At 37.2% G+C, this 21,340-nt stretch overlaps 2 protein-coding genes and 3 pseudogenes across 2 annotated transcripts; 1 reads left to right on the plus strand and 4 right to left on the minus strand.

Annotated features, from left to right (window-relative positions):
* Nucleotides 1–154: 154 nt before the first annotated feature.
* LOC106447798 lies at nt 155–8,207 on the plus strand (annotated as a pseudogene).
* Nucleotides 8,208–10,404: 2,197 nt separating this feature from the next.
* On the minus strand, nt 10,405–13,214 carry LOC125587870. The gene has a single exon (XM_048759150.1). The coding sequence runs from the start codon at nt 12,319–12,321 to the stop codon at nt 11,353–11,355; it is 969 nt and encodes a 322-aa protein (XP_048615107.1). The 5' UTR covers nt 12,322–13,214; the 3' UTR covers nt 10,405–11,352.
* A 1,666-nt stretch (nt 13,215–14,880) lies between these two features.
* Nucleotides 14,881–15,651, minus strand: LOC106447800 (retrovirus-related Pol polyprotein from transposon RE1). Its single transcript, XM_013889765.1, has one exon. It carries the CDS (start codon nt 15,649–15,651, stop codon nt 14,881–14,883), a length of 771 nt encoding a protein of 256 aa, XP_013745219.1.
* Nucleotides 15,652–17,973: 2,322 nt separating this feature from the next.
* On the minus strand, nt 17,974–19,100 carry LOC111210834 (annotated as a pseudogene).
* On the minus strand, nt 18,988–19,821 carry LOC106445082 (annotated as a pseudogene).
* Between the last annotated feature and the right edge of the window lie 1,519 nt (nt 19,822–21,340).

Here is a 21,340-nt window from a genome sequence, read left to right on the forward strand (position 1 = left end):
AATATAACAATATATATTTGTAGATGAATGTTTAAATTATAATTTTTATATGTTATTATTATTAACGAAACAAAAACATTTGTAGGTTTGGTGGTGACAACACGGCGAGGCTACCCCGTTCCATACCACCAGTTAGAAGTCGTATGGCGAGCACTTCCCGTGGTTCGACATCTTCCAAAAAGCAAAATTCGTTCCGGTTGTTCCTGCTCCAGTTGTTCCAAATGGGCCGGATACCATGACTGTTGAACAATTAATTCAACAACCAGGTCGAGAGGATCTCCACTCCATCCTCACCTAAAACGACACACTACATTCTTAGTTCTTATTGTATGTTTTGTTTCATTGTATTTTATCTTATTCTTTATTTTTTGTAGGTTCAATAAGTCAGACAATGGCATTAGCAAGAGCGCCGTTAACATGATGATGTACTCCATTCTCAGTCACAGATATCCATATTACAGCAAGTTCCCGGACTCTGAACTCGAGTTTTCCGTCAATTTGAGGTATTTCTTAAATATTTTTTAAACTTTTTATTTAAACTTTTCTGTTATGTTTATACTATTTATATGTTTTTCGTTTGTCAGCAATAATTAACTTGGGAATCCGGAGACACGGAAGTAGTCCGTATAACCTTTCACCAAAATGCCATGAGCACTTATGGGAAAAATATCTATAAGTGGAAGAAGCTGTGGCGTAGGGAAAGACACCGAAATCTATAAACGGGACGGTCTGGTTTGATTTGCAGGCGCATTAGTCTAAACATGAGTCTAAAGATAAGTCAGCCACTAATTTCAAGTACCACCAAAGCGACCATGGCGGAAAATATCTTTATGTCAAGAACTTAGGTGCATGCAGTATATCTTCTAACGAAGATCAACTTGAAGTTGTATATTTTCTTTAAGTATTTAAATTTGTTTTTATTTATTTATTAATTTTCTTTTTTAGATTCAAAAAAATGAAGGTAATCCCTTCACTTATATCGATATAATGAAGGGGACGTACACCAACAAGAAGATGGACAAAATTCAAGATTCTATTATGAAGGATGTCATAGAGTTCATGGAAACTCGGGTGGAACAAGTCCGTGCTTCCCAGATGATTCTTCGCCTTTCACCAACTTGTCACGAGTTCGAATAAACGGAATGGTAGAAAATGTAATTTTTAGATTTTTAATTACTTTAATATTTTAGTTTCATTAATACTTTAATAAGATTTTTCAGGCTGTTCTAAAAAAGAAAAATCGGCTGGTCCAGTTGAGTTGTCGAGCCTCCTCTTGTCCTTCTTCTTCAAAAGCGTTGTATGCCGATCTCGTGATTATGGAGCAGTTAAAGAACAAGGATGACTTGATTGAAGCCTTGGACACACAAAACGCTACAATTCTTGCTGAAATGGTGGAGCATAAAGCTGCAGCGGCGGAACAAGAGCGGTTGTGGAAAAAAACTCAGAGGTTGAACCATGAGCTAATGAAAAAAATAAAGAGGTTGTTTCCTGCTGAGTTTTTGTTTTTCTTTTTTAATTTAAGAACTTTTAAATGTTTTTTTTTTCGTTTTGTAAAACTTTATTTATATATTTTTGAATTTATATAATATATGTTTTCAATTATATATTTTTAATTTATTTATTAAATAATTAAAATTATCTGTAATAATTAAAAATTAATTATATAAATAAATTTAAAACATTTCGACGAAACAAGAATTTGTGGAATTTGGACCGATTATCTGTCGGAAATTTCTGACGGAAAAGCTGGTCAGATATTTACGATGGAAGTTTTGTCTAAAACTTCCGACCGATTTTCGTCGTCAAAATATTCTGGCGAAAAAGTTTGTCTGATATTTCTGACCGAGATTTTTTGTTGGAAATTCCGAGCACCAATCTTTATGACAATGTCTGTTTTGTCTGTAGTAATTTCAGACGAATTATTTCCTCAGAATTACGAACAGGTAGTTTTCAGAAATTATTCCCGACGAGTATTTCTCACGACTTTATTCGTCAGTATTTTAGTCGGAAATATGTCCATCAGAATCCGTTGGAAAATTGTCATAATTTTCGATGAAATTTTTTTTTTCCGACGAGCTGGTTCTCGCGGATTTTTGACGAAATTTTCTATCAAAATTCATCTGCTTTCTTGTAGTGGAATCATACCTTCCCATGCGCTTTCGTATTCAGCCTTTTCTAGAATGACGATTCCAAGCGATTTCAGATGCTTCTGATCCCGCTTCTTCTTAGGAAACGGGAATCATAGCCAAAAGAAATATTCCGTGCAACTTAATTTTTTATATTCTGTGATTAAGCCAAACCGCGAGCATTTTCGACCATCTACATTATTCGAAGAATATTCTCGTATTATTACTTCTTTCGAAACTCAACTTCAAATTCAAGCAAATCTCAAATAGATTAACTTTTTATCCAATGCTATCCGGTTATTCCGCCAACGTCACTTGCGGTGTTTCCATTATAGCATACTACCATATTTTTCAAACTATCGAGGAAGTAATTTCTTGACCAATGTAACCGATACTCTGACAAATTCAACATGTACCCCGACAACAACTACTTTTATAAGTTTTTTGTTCTTTGTTCTTTGGACTTCGACTTCTCATTCTCGAACACTTCTATTTCTGTTTTTGGCTTCCATGTGCTTCATGAATTTTCTGCAACATTTAACACTTTTAAGGCCATTCAACCCAATGCACTATTTTTGCGTGTCGAATTCATTCCATTGATTTATCCATATTTATTTACCAATTATAACTTAGGCCTCTCATCAAAACCATTATTTGGATTCGTCCGCGTCCTTATTATTGTTGAGGGTTATTAAACATTTCCTACATAGGGGAGGTCTATGACCTTGCTCGGCCTTCGTCTCCTTTAGGGTCTTGGTCGAAGGTCATTTGGTGTAGTAGGGGCATTCCTAAACATAATTTTATATGTTTGATGTTTAAATTAGATATATGCCCTAATAGAGATCACATTAGTTGGGGTTTGAACATTGAGCCGCTTTGCCTCCTATTAAATTCAGAAAATGAGTCAAGGGACTACATATTTTTTTGTTGCACTTACTCCACTGATCTTTGGAGCACAATCTATTTACAATGCGAGTACCATCCTCCTTCAACTACTTGGAATGCAACACTCTGTTTTTTGGAGTCTATTCAAGGTGAAACATACTCGACAATGCTCATTATTTTGGTATGTCAGTGCACTGTCTATAATCAATGCTCATTATTTTGGTATGTCAGTGCACTGTCTATAATCTATGGAATGAGAAATCAAAGATTGCATCGCAACATTTTCAGAACCCCTAGATCTTTGTTCAGACAAGTTGATGCCCTTAAAAATGCTTTGGTTCTTTATTGTTCCCACTCATTAGCATGTATGTTACTACAATGCTCTCTCACTATCATCTTATGTCTCGTTGAATGAAAGCCATAGATGGCACACAAATTGATTGACAGTGTTCAATCTTGACTTCTCTCTTCAGTTATGGGCTTCTACATTTCGAGTTGATATTGGACTGTAACTCCAAAGCTTATCTTCTGGTATTTTTAATTTTTCTTTCGATATTAATAGTCAACTCTTTTTCAAATATTTTAATAATTTATGAAGTTTAATTTCATTTCAAATGCAGCATATTTGAAAAGAAGAATTTTAAGAAAGATAATTAACTATGATTAGAATTGTTATAGAGTTAGTCCTACTATTATATGGTAAACGTTTTAAACGTACGTTACACAGTAGAAACGTATCCGAATTTGACTAGTCTTTTTCCAAAAAAGAGTTAGATTTCTTTCCTTATTAGCTAAATGCACTGTAGCAATATATATTTTGAGATTCTTACAGGACTTAACCCCAATCATTAAAAGAACATACCAACAAAGCAAGATAAAGAGAGAAAAACAGAGAGATAAGTTTTCTTTTCCTTTGAGGTATGTTTATTTGTATATTTATGGTATATTTTTACATATGGCGCACTTCTTCATCATCATCATCATCTCAATACCTTTGGATTGATATTTGTTTTGGTAATGTTTGTGTCGAATAAGCAAAGCAGATCCAGAGAAGATGTCTTCATCCTACTCTCAGTCTTTCCCCCTCTTCGCCACCGGAGCAAACAACTTTAACCAAAAAGAGATGGAGATGACGATGATTCAAAAACGTAACACCGTTGTTTCACCACCACTCAGAAAACAAAGAAACCAACCCGGAAACCCAAGTGAGTACCTCTTATTATGTTTATTGTTATACACAAACATATGTGTGTGGGTATGTTTCAAATTCCAAAAGGAATCAATTAGCATCAATGAAGAATTTTCTTTACAGGAGGAAATAAAACAGATAAGAACTCTATATTTCATTCAGTTTTATGTGTTACCATTCCTAGTCGTTAAAAGTTAAATCAATGTGTTCTTAATGTAGTGGTAATTAGAGCTGGAACTTTTAATAAAAGCCGCACGATCTGTCCCATTTGATCTGCTGCAAAGCGGATGCTGATCGACCAATTTGAAATATTTAAATGCAAGTGTATGTTAAGTTATTTTAGCGAGAAGAATGCATATCGGTTGAATTTAAATTGCGGTATCCGCCAACCAGAAAAAAAGAGATTTTTTATAAATTTAATATAAATATAAATTACAAATTATATATAATTTTAGTTACAGTATATTATTTATAAATATATATATATTAAATATAAAATATTAATTTTATTGTTATTAATATTAATTTTATATTTAATATATATATATATATATATATATATATATATATTTTATAAATAATATTCAACTTGTAATAACAAGGGGCAATGGACGAGTTTAATCCGCTTCCCAACACTACTAATAGTGCATGAATGATAGTTTCTTTGTGGTGGATCCACAGGATGCGAAACTTATAGAAAGTTTACCACTGAGCAGGATTCAGAGGGTAGACAGAGATGGGTGGCACTTCACAAAAAAATGGGAAATACACGGTCAAATCGGGTTATCAGGTAGAACGGATTTATCCAGATAGGAAGAGACCACCATTGCTGATTGGCCCCACAGTGAATGTTCTGAAGGCGTTCTGTTGGAAGATAAGGTGTCCACCAAAGTTAAAACATTTTCTATGGCAATTGGTGACATGATGTATATCAGTAAGGAAGAATTTACAGGCAAGGGGGATTCAAGGGGATCTTTGTTGTGTAAGATGTGGAGCCCATGAGGAACCAATAAACCATGTGTTTTTTGAATGTCCTCCGGCACTCCAGGTCTGGGCTCTCTCGAAGATACCATCAAATCCAAATATTTTCCCAACAAGTTCTCTCTTCGCAAACGTGGATCATCTATTTTGGAGAGCTTTTCCGCAGCTGGAAGATTATCAGTTTGCATGGATACTATGGTACATCTGGAAAGCTAGGAATAATAAAGTCTTCAGTAATTTGGATATGGATCCCATGGATACACTTAAATTAGCGGAAACAGAATCAACACTGTGGACTGAAGCACAAATATTGAATGAACAGAGGATAATACCACAACAAGTGGATACGACATTGCCGTCAATTCCAGGAAGATGGTGTTTCACAGATGGTTCATGGAAAGAGGGGGATATTTTTTCAGGACAAGGTTGGCTCAGCACCTTAGAAGGATTTGAGGGATTGTTGGGGGCAAGGAATGTGAGGGCTAGTATCTCTCCCCTTCATGCGGAGATGGAAGCGCTTCTTTGGGCAATGGAATGTATGAGGAATTTACGTCAGTTTCAGGTTACGTTTGCAACGGATTGTTCTCAATTGGTGAAGATGGTTTCGGAACCAGATGAATGACCAGCTTTTGCAAATTACTTGGAGGATGTCAAGACCCTAAAAGAGAGCTTCACCAGATCAGAGATCATCTATGTACCAAGGACGCAAAATACAATGGCGGATAGACTAGCACGCAGTGCTAGGAAGCAACCGTCTTTTGTCGTTCACATGGATGCAGATCACCCGGTTTGGTTTACAGAGTCCGTATGAGTCTGTAATAGTTGAAGACAAAAAAAAAAAAAAGATAGTTTCTTTGTGTTAGAAGTTCAAACCACATCGGCTGTAGATGGTTTATTTTCTTAGTTAGATTTTTTTATTTAAAAAAAAAACTGATTTCTGTAGAGGATTTTATGCTTACGGGAGATAATTGATTTAAAGCTCAAACTTCCATTATTAATAAAACAAGACAATGAAGAACTACATCATTCTATATGATTACATTAAATTATTTAGTAACTTGTATTTTACTAGAAGATTAGTTTATTCAATTAACTTGTATAAAATTGCCTCTTGACTAATGGTTTTTGTTGTATTGATCAATATCTTACTTTTAATTGAACAGATCCAGATGCTGAAGTGATAGCGTTATCTCCAAAGACGATCATGGCGACGAACAGATTCCTATGTGAAGTGTGCAACAGAGGATTTAACCGGGAACAGAATCTACAGCTTCACGGGAGAGTACACAACCTTTCATGGAAGCCGAAACAAAAGTCGGAAAAAGAAGCGAGGAGGAAGGTATACATTTGTCCGGAGCCCACGTGCGTCCACCATGACCCGTCACATGCTCTCGGAGACCTCACATGAATCAAGAAGCATTATTACCGGAAGCAAGGTGAGAAGCAGTGGAAATGCGACAAATGTCCTAAGAGTTATGCTCTTCAATCTGATTGGAAAACTCACTCTAAGATTTGTGGTCTCAAAGTGCATCGATGTGACTGTGGTACCACCTTTTCTAGGTAAACTATACTTTTTCTTTTTGATAATTTCCATCCAATAATTTTATTCATATTACAGATCATAGCAAATGAGAATCGATTAATAAAATACTATAGTGTTACAAAAACATATGTAACAAGAGAAACGTGTTGGTTAGTCCAATAGATCTTATAGTCCGTACCGTAGCGGTACGATATTGATCGAATATTTTTACTTCGAATTTTACACGTCGCTCTAGATTTTTAAGGTCTAGTACTCTAGGCTTCAGCTACAAAATGAATATTGTGGTCAGTATGAATAGTTGACGAACATTTTAAATTTTATTTATTTTGGTTAAATAATTTTTTTAATATATATGCACATATTGCAATATTGACTTTGTCTTAATCACACTTTTGGGGGTGTATTGCAGAAGAGAAAATTACAATGCCCACAAGGCATTATGTGATGCATTAAATCAAGAGTCAGGAAGAAATCCTACTGGGAGCATCACGAATATGGCAGCAGCCGCTGGTGGAAGTGGTGGAAGACATGACTTTTACGGCGGTGCTGATTCTGCTCTTGGCAGAGTACAAGACTTTTACGCCCGTGCTGCTTCTGCTCTTGGCAAACAAGACTTTTACGGCGGTGCTGCTTCTGCTCTTGGCAGACATGGCTTTTACGGCGGTGCTGCTTCTGCTCTCTCTCATAACCAATTCGGTAACAAGTCAAACACTGGTTACAATCTGAACCATTCATCTTCCAATAAGTTTGAAGGCTTCGTTCCTCACCCCACCAACCCTAATCCCGGCCCAACCAATTTCCCCATGCAATGCCCTTCAAACCAAGCATCGTTGGCGCACAACGATCAGAGTCTCAGGAGCCAGCATGATTTGATTAGCCTCGGTGCTAGGATCAACAATAACAACAACAACACTAACCATGGATATTTTCAGAACAACACCAAGACCTCTAATCAGACTTTTTTCGCCCATGGTGCTGACATCAACGATCCTTCTGCTTTGCCAAGAGGATTAACTCCTTCATCTTCGTCAGGTGTGGTCGTTAATGGCTTTGGAGATAATGATAAGGGAAACCTTCAGGGTCGGATGAACTCTCTTGCTGTGACAACAAATCAACAAGGCTGGTCCGCTAGTAACATTTTCGGCCCTCATTTCGGTAACAACCTTAGCATGGGAGCCTCTGATGTGTTGACTCTTGGTGTTAACGGAGGAAGTGTGAGAAAAGGTCGTGGTGGTCGTAATCCAGCACCTTTGGACACTGAGATGAAGTTTTCGTATTCGAATCGTCCATTTGGAAACCCCTGAGATGAGATTTTATGTGGATATATTTTGTTGGCTTTCATTGGAGACATTTATTTTTAAGTTTTTTTCGTTTGCTGTTGTCAACTATTGCAGTGGATAAGTGTATCTTCTCTTTAGTAAGGATTTAAGTTGGGGATTTTCAGTTAATTTCGTCAAGTTGTTTTTAGTTTTAATGTTGTCATGTCTCGAAGTGAGGTTCTTTATGGATTCTACGTGTTTAAATAAAAAAACTGGATATACAAAGTTAAAAAAATATTATATTATACTTAATCAACCCAAAACTGGGAATTTGGGTCCGATTCAACCCATCACCCGGCACATTTCACTAATTTGGATCCAATTGCAATGAGAATCGAGAGCAGTTCTCAACCTTTGACGAGAGAGACATGAGAAGGTGTGATTCACCTCCTTGCCTCAGATGTAGGAACTTCCGGAGTCACCTCCAGAGTAATTGGCTCTCGATGTATTTGTCTAAACTCGTAAGCTTCCCTGTCAATAAAGCTCTAAGAGAATAGGAGGAGAGAAAGGGCAAAAGAACACAAACCGTGCATCCAAAAGCCCAATTGCACACCCTCCCCTTCGTCACCAAAGACGGACCTGAACTCGCCACCAAACACTTCCTTTAGACTCTAACGACCTGCACATAAGCTGTCAAGAAACACTACCAATCGTAAACCAAATGATCAACAACCGGCACTGGGATGTGCACTGGACTCAAAAGGGACACCGCCACAACTAAGACCACGATCGCAATACCTTTTACTGATTTTGAGAAACAAAAGATCGGGAACCCATGACATGCAATGAAACCCACCTGTGTTAACGAGGATAGAAACCTAACAATAACACCCAAGGGTCGAACCTCTAGGAGAGATGGTCGTCGCCATCTAGCGGAGGAACAAGGCAGTGACAGTATTGGAGAATCCGAGATGAGAAGATCCACCGAGCAGCTACAAGAAAGTTCTAGACGACCACCCAACAACGACCTCCATAACCCTTGACGAGCCAGAAAGAGAACCGTGGACCATACTCGCCTGCATACAACGGCCCACAGCTCATCTCCGTGTCAAAAAGACCATCGAAGCGATCACCTGACTTAAGCAGAATAGGAAGCACACCGCCACGGCGCTTTAGAGGTCCAGGAAACCAACCGCCGCTACCCACTATTACATCCGAGGAAGCTACATAACCGGCGGAGCTAACCATCCGAGAAGACAGTCCATCAAACCCCAAGAAAGTAATAGGAGACCACTAGACAGATCCAAAAATTGGAAACCGATCTGAAACATGTCCCTAAAAGCCGATCTCCACAGACAAAACCACGACCAACCTCCGCGCGTAGACTCTAGAACAAGCACATCACGGCCGGTTAAAATCATCTTCACTAACAGAGGACCTTACTAGAGAGACATTCAAAGCCAGAGACGAGAACAAGACGAAGGCTGGAGAGAGACGACAGAGGAGCAAAGCAAGAAGAAGGATGGAGAAGGAGGATTTTACCGGCGCCGGCCGGATGCCAGAAGTACCCTTTAATCAACAAAGTTTGTGTTGAATTTGAAAATTACTTTTTCTTTCTTACCATTAAAAGGCTGATAGAGTGAAATTTACTTGAGTAGAAATCAATGAATAATACCCTGCAAAAGTTAAAACCTAAAGGACAAATCAATACTCAGTGAAGGTGTTTTAAAGTTCTCTGCTCTTAACGGTATTCTAAAACTGTTAAACAAACAAATAACTACAACTCTGTAAAAATAAATATTGTTGGTGGAGAAAATATTAAGAGACATAAGGTCAATGAACCCTGTTGCTTATACAATACAAATAACACTAGATCATGGATATAAATATTTTTAAAGTAAATAAATCATAATAATTTATTAGCATAGTATTTGTAGTTTATATATAAAATTTTATTTAAAATAAACATATTAAAATTTTGAATAAAATTTTATTTTATTATTTTAATTAGACATATGATTTTGTGTATAGAATATTTGTTTGGTTTGGTTATCATTTGAGTATATTGAGTTACATATACTTCTCTAAGTTAACTAATGTTTTTTTTTTGTTCTAAACATATTAAAATTTTGATTAATTTTGTTAGTTGCATTAATCTTGGTTTATTTTCTTACGTTTGAACAATATATTTTCGTGAAATTATGCATGATTTGATTTTTTTTTTTTTGAAAAATAAAAAAATAATTGTTATTATGTGAACAATTAAAAGTTACATAAAATGAACATAACAATATTTTTTTGAAAGTTCATGGACATATATAATCTCTTTCAAAAACTCGTTAAAATAATTAGTTAATATTTTATTTTTATCTATTTATACTTGGAGTCATTACATAGTTTATATGTATGAAAATAATTATAATAATATTAGAGATAATAACATATTGTTAGACCTTTAATTAATTTTGATTATAAAAATTTAGATTGGCTCCGCTAGTTACATTTTGGATATAGTATTGAGTTATCTAGTCATCCAAATTGAATCACAATTTTTTGGTTTCATTTATAGTACAACTAGGTGACCGGCCCGCACCCTGTACGGGCATAAGAAAATTCAAAATATGGACTAAATCTTATATGATTTTATAAGTAACGGATTTTATACTATGTCAACAACCGTCTTTGGGAGAATTCATCAGGCGTGGAAAAAAGATTGCACACCAATTTGAGATGGACGAGAGGGAACAAAGTAACTTCAGTATGAAGAGGCAGGTATTGTGTGTACCGTGTACGTATAATTGCAACGTCCATATTTTCTTTGTATGTTTACGAAGAAACTTTCATTCAAAATATGGAATAAATATTGCATAGTTTTAGAAAATTCAGATTTTATATTATCATTAATTAGAAATGTATTGTATATCTGTCGTTAAAATCTATGATAGAGAATAAAATATTTTGTTTCCATTAATAATAAAATAAACTTTTGTGTAGACATAGTAAAAGAAAATATATTAAAAAAAAAATCGAAAAATTATCCATAAAAATATAAATTATGAAGTACAATTGTCGAAAAATAATGCAAAATAATTTAGAAACCTGCAAAAAATTAAATAAATATTGTAAGTAATTTGTCGGATGAACATTATTTTACAGATTTATAAGTAAGAAAATAAAAGTTAAAATGAAATAATATTAAAGTTGACATACTTTCATCGAAATAGTCAGAAAACGGGATGCTCCTGAATACAATCAGTTCCTAACCCATCACTACCCATCTGGAAAATACAAAAAGTAAATAATTGTAACAGACTATATACTTAAAATTTTGTATTTGAAAAGAAAGTAGATTAAAATTACATACCGTGACTATGGAATATTCTGAAAAACTTGTTTGTAGACAACATTCAACGTTTTTGTCTGCGTTTTCCCTTCTTTACCAGTTATTAGGATTTTCAATCCAGATCTTGACTTAACTCTTGAAAGTGCAACGTAGAGCTGACCATGAGAGAACACTGGCCTAGGCAGAAACAACCCAACACTTTCCAGTGTTTGACCTTGACTTTTGTTGATGGTCATCGCGAAAGCCAAAGTAACTGGAAACTGTCTTCGACGCATTCTGAAGGGGAACTTGGTGTCAGGTGGTGTGATAAACATTCTAGGGATCCAAACCGGATGTCCAGCAATTTTGTTTCCGGTTATAATTCTACCTTCTATCACATGGGGCAGTAACTGAGTAACAATTAGCCTAGTACCATTACATAAACCATCTGCAACATCCATGTTACGAAGACACATGATAGGAGTACCAACCTTGAGCTTCAAGCAATGTCTAGGCAGTCCAGCCACTTTAACACTGTTCAAAAACTCTGCACGATATACGACATTTTCTTCTATGTCAACATCGGATGGGATAATACTGTCAGAGCTAAGGTAAACCTTCTCTTCTCCTGAAAGCATATGTAAATCCGTTTGTTTAGTGATATGTACAAAGTTAGTTGAACATAAGAATAAATGATAAAACATGTTACCTGGCAACTGCGAAAGCATGTAGTCATTTATTTTATCCACTTCATCATTTGTGGGAGTAAGAATGGCTCGATGTCTATACAAATCCTTATTTGTTGAAGTTTGAAAAGCTTGTCCATAAACCTCTTTTTCCATAGTCTCGATAGGGTCTTCTCCACTATTTTGTATCAGCAAATCAGAAGGGATGTCAATCTCAACTTGACCGTCGTTAGGCAAATTTATTTTTCCATCTCCTATATCCAAAATCCAGTTTGAGAAGGATTCAAGCTCTTTTGCTGCATCATCAGTAAGACCAGCCAGCAATCTCATGTTTTTTTGTTAGCTTTAGAACTTTGCAGTGCTCCCAAAGATATGACGAATTCAGAGCCGCCAAAACAGTCTCTGCTCTACCACCTCCAGGTATAACTGGTAAAATTTGTCTGAAATCTCCACCGAAAACAACAACTTTACCCCCAAAAGGTTTATCTTCACAAGATCTTATAATATCACGCATAGTGCGATCCAACGTCTCGAAACAGTGTCTGCTCATCATAGGCGCCTCATTCCATACAATTAACTTTGCCGCTTTAACTAATTCTGCACGATCTGATCCTCGCTCCATTTTCTTGCAAGTGCTGAATTCGTCTGCATCTATCGGAATACCAAATCTGGAATGTGCGGTTCTACCTCCTTCCAACAACAATGCTGCAATTCTAATATAACAAACTTAATAAGGGGGATCAGTTTGATAATAATGTTACGCCTAGTAAAATTTCGGTTACATTTTAGATTTAAAGGCTTACTTTTGTACATTGCCTTTAGATTTATCGAAATACCAAATTTCGGTTACATTTTAGATTTAAAGGCTTTTTCTAAAATAATCTACATAATTTTCTTTAAAGGCTTACTTTTGTACATTGCCTTTATTTCTTTTATGCAAAACAAGAAATAAGAAAATCTTAATTGTTAGAACTATAATAGTTTTTAGTTTATTAAGGTTATTGGTTTATGTTAATTTTTTCTTTTTATAAAATATATTGATCAAAAATAAAGCTTATCGGTAAAATATATTGATAAAAAATTTAATATCTCTAAAATATTATTTGAGAAGTCAGTTTTCTATGTATCACACTCATGTTAAAATTGTAACTATAATATGCTATGATATTTGCAATTATGTTTTATAGGACAGTTTTTTTTAATATCAAGCTTATTTGGTGGATTTTCCTTTTTTATGAAATAAATTCATATATACAAACTAGGTGTTTTGCTGCACATATGCAGCTGTAAATATTTTAAATTTAAATTATATTTAAAATTAAAATTTAATAAAATTTTATTAATATTTTAGATTTTATTATTTTTGCCAATATTTTAATATAAATTTTTAAAATAATTTCCAGAGGATATATCATTTTAAAATATTTCCTTATATGTATTTGATTTTGAAACGAAAATAAATAAAAAGAAGCTAAAATTAAAATCTAGGTCATAAAAATATCAAAACTAATATATATGATGATTTTGATAATATGTTGAAAAGGAAAATTATTATTTGAAAAATATCAATCTTATTTTTAAATTTTCTTTTTTAAAATCAAAATTTTATATACATTATATCCACGTTTTAAATTTTATAAAACTTTCTCTTTTGTATATATATGATTTGGAAACTAATATGAAAAAGGAAAGCTAAAGTTTTAAAATCTAGCTGACTATATATAAAAAAAAGAGCTAAAATTTAAAAATCTAGCGGACAATATATCAAAAAGGAAAAAAGTTAAAATAATTGTATTAGATATAATAATTTAGTTTAATTTATTGAGGATATTTTGTAATTAGCCACTGTTAATATTAACATGAATGATATATATAGAAAACTTACTTTTCAAATAATATATAAAGATTGCATTGCGATTTGGTTTTGTTCTTAAATTCACCCCATCTTTTATCACCAATCAAAATGCCACCTAGATAATTAATAAAAACTATTAAATTTTATTTAAAAAATTTTAAATAGTTGAAAAAAGAATGATGCCTAACAAAACCCTAAATCCTAAATTCTAAATCATAAATCTAAATCTAACCCCTAAATACTAAACTCAAACCCGATACCCTAAACCCAAATAGTAAACCCTAAACCCAAACCCTATACTATAAACCCAAATCCGAAACCCTAAACCCAAACTGTAAACCCAAATTCTAGACCCTAAACTCAAACCGTAAACTCTAAATCCAAATCCAAATCCTAGACCCTAAACCAAATTGCAAACCTTAAATCCGAATTCAAACTTTTTGAGTTTTCGGTTTAGGGTTTACGGTTTGGCTTTAGGGTCTAGGATTCAGGTTTAGGATATAGGGTTTAGGTTTAGAATTTATGGTTTAGTATTTAGGTTTACGATATAGGGTTTGGGTTTATGATCTAGAGTTTGGGTTTAGGATTTAGGGTTTAGAGTTTGGGTTTAGGGTTTAGAATTTGGGTTTAGGATTTTGGGTCTAGAATTTAAGATTTAAGGTTTTGTTAGTGACATCATTTTTTTTTCAATTATTTTTGATTTTTTTTTAAAAAATTAATATTTTTATTAATAATCTAGGTGGTACTTTGATTGGTTATAAAAAGAGGAATGAATTTAAAGGTTCGACCCAGGGGTGAACCTAAGTTTTGTCCGACGGACATAAATAAAAGTGTAAACACGAAAATACACATATATTCAAGAGGGGTTTGAAGAAGGCTTGTTATTGAAAGTTTGAATGTCTTCCTCTGTCTCATTAAGCTTACGTACAAGAGGATATATATAGGAAGTTGTTACACGAGATATTGATCTCCTATATTTGCGTAACTACATTGACTAAGTACAACAAAATAAGAATATTGGAATATTCATTCTTTTACCCTCCTTCAGTTTGATCGGCAGCGGAACGAACGGTGAAACTGGTTCGAAAGGCGTTGAAAAGTGAGGAAGGCAATTCTTTTGTGAATATGTCTGCGTACTGATATGATGATGGTACGTGTAGCACTTTCACCTGACCAAGTGCGACTTTTTCACGGACAAAATGGAGATCAAGTTCCACATGCTTTGTACGTTGATGCTTAACAGGATTGGATGCCAAGTAAACGGAGCTCACATTATCACAAAAGATGAGTGTTGCTTTTGTGATCGGTAGGTGGAGCTCAAGAAGTAGGTTCCGTAGAAAACACGTCTCAGCTACAGTGTTGGCTACTCCTCGATACTCTGCTTCTGCACTAGACCTGGAGATTGTTTGTTGTCTTTTTGAGGACCATGAGATCAGGTTCTCCCCTAGATACACGCAATAGCCTGATGTAGATTGGTGGGTGTCTGGACAGCCTGCCCAATCAGCATCTGAATAAGCTGTTAAGGCATCAGTAGAAGACCTATATAGCTGGAGACCATGACCTTTAGTTCCCTGTATGTAGCGAACGATCCGTTTTAGTGCAGTCAAGTGTTGTTGGCGTGGATCATGCATGAACAAGCACACTTGTTGGACAGCGTATGTGATATCTGGCCTAGTGATGGTGAGGTATTGAAGAGCCCCTGCTAGACTCCGGTATTGTTTGGGATTGTCAATGCGATCTCCAGTGTCTGCGGATAGTTTGGTGTTGACATCCGCAGGAGTTGAGATTGGTATGCACTCAGTCATTCCCGCGCGAGCTATGATTTCAGTGGGCATAATGTGACTGAGAGAGGAAGAGACCCGCTTTGTTGTAGTCCACCTTGATGCCAAGAAAGAACTTCAATCGTCCCAAGTCTGACATTGGGAACTCTTTCTTGAGACTTGAAGTAATCTTTTCCAAGAGAGACTTGCTGGAACCTGTCAAAATTATATCATCGACGTAAAGCAAGAGGTAAGCAATGTCATTGTTCTGTTTGAAAACGAAAAGTGATGCATCCGATTTGCTTGTGACGAAGCCTAGCTGCTTGACGTACTGACTGAAACGTGCATTCCACGCCCGGGGCGCTTGTTTTAGACCGTAGAGGGCCTTGTTTAGCTTACAGACATGGTGAGGCTTGGTTTTGTCTACAAACCCTGGAGGCTGATGCATGTAAATTGTCTCAGATACGGTCCCGTGTAGGAAAGCGTTCTTGACATCTAGTTGTTTGAGATCCCAACCACGGCTGAGAGCAATATTCAGTACCAACCGAATGGTAGCAGGCTTCACTACTGGGCTGAAGGTCTCATCAAAGTCTATGCCCTCTTCTTGTGTTTTCCCATTAGCCACAAGTCTCGATTTGTGTCGCTTTAGAACTCCATCTGCATCAAACTTGTGCTTGTATAGCGACATTGAGTTAATTATATTTGCACCATAAGGCCTAGGAACCAACCCCCAAGTCTTATTCTTAATTTGAGCATCATACTCCTCAACCATTGATGGTTTCCAGTTAGAATCAATCAAAGCTTTTTGGTAAGTAGTTGGAATTCGAGAAACAGAGGAAGCTATGAGTGTGAATATTTTGCGCGGTTTGACTATGCCCAACTGTCCCCGCGTTGTCATTCTCGCAGGTGGAGGCTCAACTTGAGAAGATTGAGATGGAGCTGCGAGATGTGGTGAGGCTGAAGGAGCAGTGTTTAGGACAGGAAGGCTTTGAGGTTGACCTTGTAATATGGAAGTAAACAAGGGAGATGGGCTGTCGCTGATGTCAAGAAACTGATAGGAGGAAGTGTTTGATGAGGTTTTTTGAGCGGCTGGAAATGTGTTTTCATCAAAGACCACATGACGAGAAATATTGATTCTGTTTGTTTTGAGGCAGAGACATCGGTAACCCTTGTGGTTTGATGGATAGCCAATAAAGAGACAAGGAGTAGAGCGATGAGAGAGTTTATGAAGATTTGAGTAGTTGACATTGGGAAAACAGAGGCATCCAAACACTCTTAGGTGGTCGTATGTTGGGTTTTGACCAAACAGCAGAGAGTGTGGTGTCTTATGACTGATAGCAGAGGAGGGCACAATGTTGGTAACATGAGCCGCAACATGGAGAGCTTCTACCCAATAGGATGGGGCGAGCTGATCTTGAAACAACAAAGATCGAATGGCATTGTTTAGAGTTCTGATCATCCTCTCAGATTTGCCATTTTGCTGAGAGGTGTGAGGGCATGTGAATCGAAAATGAATCCCATTTGAGTTGAAATGATCAAGAAATCTTTTGTTATTGTATTCTCCTCCATTATCACTTTGAAAAGCTTTAATGTGAGCCCCAAATTGAGTTTTTATGAGAGATGAAAAATGGAGGTATTTAGAATAGACATCACTCTTTTGTCTTAGTGGGTAAACCCAAAGATAATGTGAATAATCGTCTAAGAATAAAATATAGTAGCGACAGCCGCTTAAGCTAGGAACAGGGGAGGTCCAGAGGTCTGAATGAACACGCTCGAATGGTTTTGTAGTTTTGCTATCAGATTTGAAAACTGGAAGTTTTATTTGTTTCCCCAATTGACAAACGTTACAAAAAGGCAACTTGTCTTTATTACAAGAGAATGAAGAATTGGAAAGTATGGTCTTGAGAGCATCGCTGCTAACGTGAGCAAGACGCTTGTGCCATAAGGAAGGCGCTTGTGAAACAAAAGCTGAATGAAGAGGTGTTTTATTGATGCTTGGTGGAACAGGATAGAGATCTCCGGAGCTTTCACTGCGGAGTAGAGTTCTCCGAGACAGAAGGTCCTTCACAGAGAAACCAAAAGGATCAAATTCGACAGAGCACCAATTGTCTTTTGTAAAGCGACGCACAGATATGAGATTTTTGACAATTTGAGGGGCAACAAGAACATTTTTTAAAGCCAAAGAGCGAGTTTTGGTGGGAATAATAGAAGTACCAGAAGAACGAATGGGAATTGATGATCCATTACCAACAATCACCGAGTTTCCGGTGTTCAGATTAATAACAAAATGGAGGTTACCTGAGGAGGATGCAAGATGCGAGGAAGCTCCTGAATCCATCTACCAGTTTGGGCTCGGTTCAGCCAATGTCATTGTATTGAAGGCCTCTGTAAAGTAAAGTCCGTCGTTGGCTGAAATCCTTGAGCCGCAAGGTGAGCTTCTTGTTGTGTAGGGAATGGGCGTGGTGTGTAGGCTCGCTGGTTCATTCCTCCTGCAGGGTACTGCATCCACTGGTTCATAGGATTCCAGTTATTGTAAGGTGGCCAGTAAGGAGGAGGCATGCTCCAGTTGTTGGTGTATTGTGGTCGGTGGTTATAGTTGTTGTTGTTGTGGCGTCCACGACCACGTGATCCACGTCGATTTCCTCTATTGTTGTTCTTGTGCTGAGAGCGCTGATGCTGATTGTCCTCTGATGGGGTCGTTGTGACCAGAGCAGTTGAAGAGGAAGGCGTGTCAACGTGTGTTGCAGTCGCCTTGGTTGGGTTCTTCAGCCTCGTTTCCTCAAGTTCAAGCATGTTCCGTGCTTCCTCAAATGACGGGGCTTCTGATGCTTTATCACATTGATAATGTGATCGAATTTTTCGTTGAGACCATTCAACATATACATCACGAGAGTCTTATCGCCTACCGGAACCTCGACGTTCTCCAGGAGATCAGCAATGGACTTAAGACCCTGTGAGTATTCTCGCACCGTCTGATCGCCAATTTACTTGGTGCGGAGATCATTGTCGAGCTGTATAGCTCGTGACTCCTTGTTGTTACGAAACTGATTTTCTCTTCGTAACCAGATGTCTCTGGATGTGCCACCGGTTTTGAAGGAAGATTTGAACAGCGGCGGAGCAAGGGTTCCGTAGATCCAAAGCTTGACAAGTCCATCGCGCTTCTTCCAGGTGGTGTCATCATCGCCGTCTGGAACAGACGTTCCATCGACATGGCCTAACAAATCGAATGTAAGGCAGTGCGTTAAGAAAATCTCTCTCCACGCATCGTAATTGAACACATCAAGATCCAAAACCAAGGGAATATGGTGTTTGATGTTGGTCACACCAAACGCTCTCTCAATTGTTGCCATGGAGGCGTATTGTAGAAAAGACAAACGGAAGTGGCGAAGAAAAGAAAGGAAAAATAAAATAAAATAGGGAAGATGGCATAGAGAAGGTTCAAGAGAAAACCCTCTCTGATGCCATGAAAGTTTGAATGTCTTCCTCTGTCCCATTAAGCTTACATACAAGAGGATATATACAGGAAGTTGTTACACGAGATATTGATCTCTTATATTTACGTAACTATATTGACTAAGTACAACAGAATAAGAATATTGGAATATTCATTCTTTTAGTTATCAGTGCTTATAAACTTTGAACTTGGAACTTTGTTCATCCGTTCTTGGAAGCTACCGTCTGAATCGCGTTGCATTCTTCTAGTAAATTTAGCAAGTTGTGTTCAGGGGCACTAAGTGATGGCAAGATGGAACGATTAGGCAGGCGATGAGGTTTTGGTGCTGAACCATCAGATTCAGTAGAATTCTCATCTTTCATAATCTGCAAATCACCTCTTCTCCTCATAGACGCAGAGACTCTCTCCTTCCAGATTCTTCCATCCTGTTGTGCATCAAATCCCAAATATCAAAAGGATCACTACAAAGATTACAAATTTCAAAACTTCAGAGCTTTTGTATAAGCAGCTATACTTAAGATTAACAAAGAACCATTGGGGTTACATTAAGAATGGATGGTTCGGGCAAGGGACATTGAATCGGTTGATCATTGTCCAAAGGCTCGACCGGATGGATGTTCCACTGGTTTAAATTCTGTTGCTACTTCAATACCATGAGTAGCTGCTGTGGTAGTTGATGCAGTAACATCAGAACTTGGAGCCAATACTTCCTTATCATCCTGATTCAAAGAGACAGACGATTTTTCTATAATAACTTTATTAAATTATTAAATGTAATTCGGTTCAGAAAAGCCAAAATTTTGAAGCATGGCCATTATATTAGTAAGGAAGTAACACAAAAGACCCATCCTTTGGTCGAATCTGCATTTGAAACGAAACGAAACGAATTCAAGCCATATCATGAATAATGGAGAATCTAATCTAGTGTTTTGAACCAAGCAAAGATCTAAACATGCTCTATAGATTTGAACGTCGAGAGCAGAAGAATTGAACCAACAAAAAAAAAGAAAAGAAAAAAGGTTGAATCTTCCTGAAACCCAAAAGCTCAGAGAGGAAAAAGAAAGCTTACGATTCCTGCTTCTACCAACAGAAAAAATACCAACCTTTGTTTGATTGAATCTGAAATCTTCTAAAGATCTCTAAAGACGAAATCTCCCTTCGATCTTGACTTTGGATTTTCCCGAGAAAAAGAGACAATTAAGAAGAAGTTGTATGTCCCAAGAGTTTATGTTTAAGAACGTTAAAGAAGACGAAAGGTGTTGCTTTATAAGCTTTGCTTTGCTTAAGCAGGTAGGTTCTTGTTACTTGTTGTCCCTCAACTCTGTTCCGTTAACTGTTCTTTTCTTTTTTTTTGTCCCTCAGCTTTTCTTGGATTTGGTAAATCTAATTTTCGCCAGTGATGTATGTATTTTATTGTATCTCACTAAACGCATTCAAGAAAACACTAGTGGGGAAATTTAAAAGAAATGTTGTTGAGTAAAGATAATTTTGTTAAAATAAGGAGAAGAACTAAATATCGAGAGCGTGAGAGGGACGCCTCCACTTCCGATCCAGTCCACGCCTCCACTTCCGGCTTCTGCGAAACGCAACAGACAACTCCACAAACAGATTTTCTACCAATCCGCGAGGGGCGCAGGAAGACGGCGTTGGATTTACGGCGAACGCCGGAGCTCAAAGCGAGACGGAGCTGGAGGGAGGTTGGAGTCCACGTGGCGGTCGCAGAAGCCATGGTTGGTGGTAAAGAGAGGATAAGAAAAATCACGAGAGAATCGGTAAGAAGTTCTCTTTAACCCGTAACACGGAAGCGGTGCTCAGAAGATGGATGGACCGCCTTGTCTAAGCTCTGGTGGTCTCTACCGCTGGAGGGAAGACGCGGTCGCAAGAGGAGTGGGTGTGGTGGGCCTGTCGTATGGTCAGTGGTGATCCGATTCCCGGGAGACAGAGGCTTGCACAGATCTGTCGACGCCGGTTTTATCTCGGAGGGGTGGAGGCTTTGACAGCTCCGCCGTCGTCGGTCAAGTTTCCGGGATGTGAAGGTATGTTCTTCCTTACGTCGCCGGCTGTGGTGGTCCGTTACTTTGGACTTTGGTTCCTTTATGTGTGTGAGCTGTTTGGCTCGCGGTTAAGTGGGTATAATTGGATCTTGGATCTCAATCGGATGAGGAATCGTTGACATCGGTATACTCTCTCCGAGTAGAAGAAGGAAAAGCTTCGATGATAGCTGTGCTTCTAATCGGGAGCTCTGCATGTTTTGAGTTCCGGCGAAGCTAAGGGCAAAAG

Source organism: Brassica napus, chromosome C5 (genome assembly GCF_020379485.1).
Source record: "Brassica napus cultivar Da-Ae chromosome C5, Da-Ae, whole genome shotgun sequence".
Taxonomy (NCBI): Eukaryota; Viridiplantae; Streptophyta; class Magnoliopsida; order Brassicales; family Brassicaceae; genus Brassica; species Brassica napus.

What these genes read in the sequence shown, in the direction of transcription:
- LOC125587870 (XM_048759150.1), bottom strand. Translation starts at nt 12,321, where the DNA reads ATGAGATTGCTGGCTGGTCTTACTGATGATGCAGCAAAAGAGCTTGAA.
- LOC106447800 (XM_013889765.1), bottom strand. Translation starts at nt 15,651, where the DNA reads ATGACTGAGTGCATACCAATCTCAACTCCTGCGGATGTCAACACCAAA.